General features: G+C 48.4%; 1 protein-coding gene across 3 annotated transcripts in view; it reads left to right on the plus strand.

Moving 5' to 3' along the window:
• Positions 1–4,247, plus strand: part of TNRC6B (trinucleotide repeat containing adaptor 6B) — a 192,461-nt gene that overhangs the window by 54,041 nt on the left and 134,173 nt on the right. The window contains exon 1 of one of the 3 annotated variants that reach the window (XM_045290256.1): positions 2,852–3,045. The exons of the other annotated variants lie outside the window; for them this stretch is intronic. Coding sequence (XP_045146191.1) covers positions 3,041–3,045 — 5 coding nt within the window. The 5' untranslated portion in view covers positions 2,852–3,040. Of the gene's footprint in view, positions 1–2,851; positions 3,046–4,247 lie in introns of those variants that run through there. 3 annotated transcript variants of the gene reach the window in all.

The raw sequence follows: 4,247 nt of genomic DNA on the forward strand, positions 1-4,247 counted from the left end.
TGAGCATCTTCATTGAAAAGAACAACTTTCGTAAGAATGATGAAGTCAACATATGTACTAAAGTGCTGGACACAGATGACATATGTACAGATTGTGATGAGTTGTATGAGCCTCTAATAAAATGATTATTTAATTTAAAAAGAAAAAAGAAAAACTTAGGTGAAAACTTGGTTTAAACTGTGCTTGTCCTAAGTTTTTCGACCTTTCTGTCACCTTGTCATATTAATGTTTGTAAAGTAATATTCTGCAGCGGAGGAATGAAGCCTTTGGCAAAAGTCATTTGCATGAGGAAATCAGGCCCATCACAAATTAGAACGAGGTGGCAGTACAATCTCCAAGCAGTTCAGCTTCTTAAGCATGCTCCACCTAAGTGAGATTTCCGTAACTCATCTGGAAGGCATTGGAAGGATAAAAATAGACAAAATGTTCAGAATTTCCATCCTCGGAGTTTCCTGCTTTTGCCTCCATCTCAATTGTCAGTCTCAGCCCTGGCCCCTGCTCCCCTCAGTCCTGGGCAAAGACAGAAGTATTTTTCACCACAAATACTCAAGCTGCCAGATTGTCTGGGCACTGGCCTCTGCCTGCCCCAAACAAGCTCCTTTCCTGAGTGGAAAAGCGAGGAGGGGGCTGGATTAAGGAAGACTCCAAAGCCAGGCTGACAAAGGTGCGGGGTTTAGAAAGTACTCTTAAGTTGGTTCTTTCCCAGGAAAGCTGGCCTTACAGAGCCTACCAAGCTCTGGCTCTGCTTGCTGGCAGGGCGGCTTCCACTTGGTCAGCAAGTTCCCGTAGGGGAAGCACATGGTGGAATCCAGCCTTTTCTGCTCTGTCTCGATGATGGAGATGGTAGAGGCTTGCTGGTCACAGGATGCCTCTGGTTTCTGCCATCACAGTTACTTTATTGGGTCCCTAGAGGAGCCCTGAAGGAACCCTGGTGGCGTAGTGGTTACTCTCTGGGGTTTGATCTGAAAGGTCAGCAGTTTGAAACCAGCAGCTGCTCCCAGAGAGAAAGATGGGGCTTTCAACTCCTGTAAAGAGTTACAGTCACAAACTCACAGGAACACTTCTCCCTGGTCCAATAGGGTCGCTATGAGTCCGCCATCAACGCAGTGGCAGTGAGTTTGGTTTTTTGGTGGTGCAAATGGAAGGTTAGCACCACCTGATGGTCTCCTTCTGAAGAATCGGCCACTGAAAACCCTGTGAAGCACAGTTCTCAGTTTATTGTTTGGTTTGGTTTATTTCTTCAAGGAATCCTCAAAACAGAGAGATGGACTTGAGTTTCTGGAAACCGTTTTTCAACCCCCACTTCCGTATTTAGCCACATCTGTCTATTGCACTCTGCTTTCCTGCAGTCCCCAGATACGTGGCTTTTTAAAACAGATTCAAGGTTGTGCATGGAGCAGATCTATGGGCACCATTTTCCCTAGAGCGTGTGCTTATTCTGTGTCTCCATGCTACGTTTTGGAGTGTTTGACAAGAATTCTTTCCCGGGCTAATAGTGAGACAGTCGGGAAGATACAGGCGCTGCTAGCAGAAGCCAAGTGCGGAGTGTAGAAGCCCATCCAGTAAGTCCAGCCCTTATATCCTGAAAATGGGAAAACTGTGGCCCAGAAAGGTCAAACCAAACCAAACCAGCCTCACTACCTTCATGTCAATTCCGATTCGCAGCAACCTTCTTGGACAGGGCAGAACTGCCCCTGTGGGTTTTCAAGACTTCAGCTCTTTACAGGAGGAGAAAACCTCATCTTTCTCCAGGGGAGTAGCTGGTGGTTTCAAACTGCTGACCTCATAGTTAGCAGCCCAATGTGTAACCCACTACGCAGAGGGACTTGCCTAGTAACGGTTACACAGCTTGTCTGTGGGTTTCCTGGGTGGGTAGGAATCAAGAGGCTCAGAGAGAAGAGAGGCGTTCAGGGTGGTGCATAAAGACTAGCCCTGGAACCCACCCAGAGCTGCCTGGGAAGACAGGCCTGGCAATCACTTTCGAAAAGTTAGCCTTGAAAACCCTCTGAGGCAACCCTTCTCTGCCCACATGGGGTCACCATGCATCAGAACCCTCCACATAGCCACCACCAGGCAGCAAACGTGGAAAAGAAGGGCTTTAGGAATGGTGGAAAACAGGTCGGTTTTAAACTTGGTGCTTGTTCCAAGCCAGCTGTGGATCTCTTCTCCGGTGGGGGTGGGGTTTAAAGATGAATCAGACCTGCCCTGCCCTGTAGGCGCTGTTTGCTTGTGGCTGTAGCTTAGTTTCTCTTTGGGGCTTGGGGGTAGAGGGTACTGGGCACACCAACAAAATGTTAGGCAGAGTTCAGACAGCTGTCTACCTGTGTGATTTGGGATGAGTCACTTAACCTCTCTGAATTGTCATGCAGGGTTTACACTCTGGTGTGTTTCCATTCTGTCTCGTTCCGTGCGTGCCAGGAGGTTGGTGGAGAGCAGCGGGGCTCCACAGTGCACCTTCATCTTTTAAAAACCGGAAGGCTCTTGTTTGGGGAGTGATTCGCGTGAGCCCATTTTGAAAGAGCCCTTTGCCAGCCAGCACAAGCCAGACTCGGCAAGGATCGTTAGCAACTGAATATGTTTCTAGAAGCTAATAAAGGGTTTTCTGTTTTGCTCATCTGCGCCCCGTGTGCTGTTGCCACTTTCACAGGCGGTGTCTGTAGGCGGAGGGTTTGCGATAACAGCGTTTCACAAATGAAAGTGAAGTGGAAAAGGGCCGCTTTCCCTTTAAGGCAGTTTCATACCTCAGCTCCCTCCCCTTTCCTGATTGACAAACCTCCCCGAGGTCACGTGATCCGCCTCTATTTGAAGGTCACAAAAAGCTGCTTCCTTTAGAGACGGAGGGGGAGAGAGAGCGAGCGAGAGGGAGAGTGAGCGAGAGAGTTAGTTCAAGCCAAAATGGCCGACAGAGTCGCTGCTGGTTTCTGAATATTTAAAATACAAAAAAACAGACAGACAAAAAGAAATCATTTTTGGACCTTTTTTCATTTCCATTTCTACCTTGTATGCCTCAATTTTCTGGATTTAAGCACTGCTGCACTTTATGAGGTTGGTAAATATTTTCAATTTTTAAAAAACCAATTGATTTATATGGATCTTGTCTAACCGTTTCACTAGTGCTGTTTCAAGTCGACGTTTGTCTAGCATGGAGGCGGACTCCGGACATTTCGTGAATCTGGAAACCCGACCTGTGGTGTACTTTTGGCTCCGCGTTTTAGAAATGGGAAAGCCTTGGTAAAATATTTAGGTTTTGAAGTGATTTAATTGCACTTTTCATTTCTCGGCAGATTTTCTGCATCTTTTCGGTCTTGCAAATAGATGAAGCTGTAATTGGAATTTGGATATTTAGAAAGAGGTTTTAAAAAATAAAAATAAAACAGACGCCCCCTCCCCCCTTAAATCTGCTGCAAAAATTTGCATAAATATAAATGGGTTTGCATTCTTTCGGCTGCCGTGGCCGACAAAGGAGCCGGGAGGGCAAGCTCGGGAACAGGAAAGCCTTTTTTTTAATTAGTAAGAAACAAAACAACCAAAACGGGGGCCATCCTTCCTAGAGAGCTCTTTAAAAACCTAAAGTCCGACCGGATCCATTGGACCCCCCAGGCTGGGGGCGAGTGAACCCCCGGAGGTTTGGGGTTTGTAGCGTCCCTGCTTGCAAACCTGGCCGGCGTACGTGGAGCTGAGCCCTCCTTTCTGCGCGCACTCGCTTGCTCGGCGCCTGTCTCCCGTTCCCTCGCCCTCCTCTCCCTCCCTTTCACCGGGCTCTCAAATGTGCAGCCAGATGCGCTTTTATTTTGATCGTGGTTTGAACCAAATGCTAGGACTGTCTTGTAAACACGGTGTTTCAGCGACACAAGCAGCCCTCCGCCCCGATTCGAAAGGCTTCCTTCCTCCTCCGTTTCCCACCGCAGACCTGGCCATCTCCATTTCGCACATTTTCTGTGTGTTTAGATGTGTGTGTGGGTTTTCAGCACACGTTCCAAGCGTTTGGGCCTCGTAGCTGTTGTGAAATTGTCGTGGAGAGGAGCCCCGTCAGCCTGCAAGCTGTGCGTGTGTCTCTCTCCGGGTAACCCTGGCACTGTGCGCTGCCTGAAGTTAAATTCCATTACTCCTGGTGCTGGGTTCTAGAAGCGGAGCTCCGAGGCGGGGGAAAGCTGGAAACTTGCTTTCGCCAGCCACCTCCCCTCCAGTTGTGTGATGTAATGGCTGTCGGTCTGGTGGGCTGCGAGGGTTGTGGTTTGTGATGTGGC

The sequence above is a fragment of the Echinops telfairi genome, unplaced genomic scaffold (genome assembly GCF_000313985.2).
Source record: "Echinops telfairi isolate 266 unplaced genomic scaffold, ASM31398v2 ScPeMD7_2;HRSCAF=8, whole genome shotgun sequence".
Classification (NCBI taxonomy): Eukaryota; Metazoa; Chordata; class Mammalia; order Afrosoricida; family Tenrecidae; genus Echinops; species Echinops telfairi.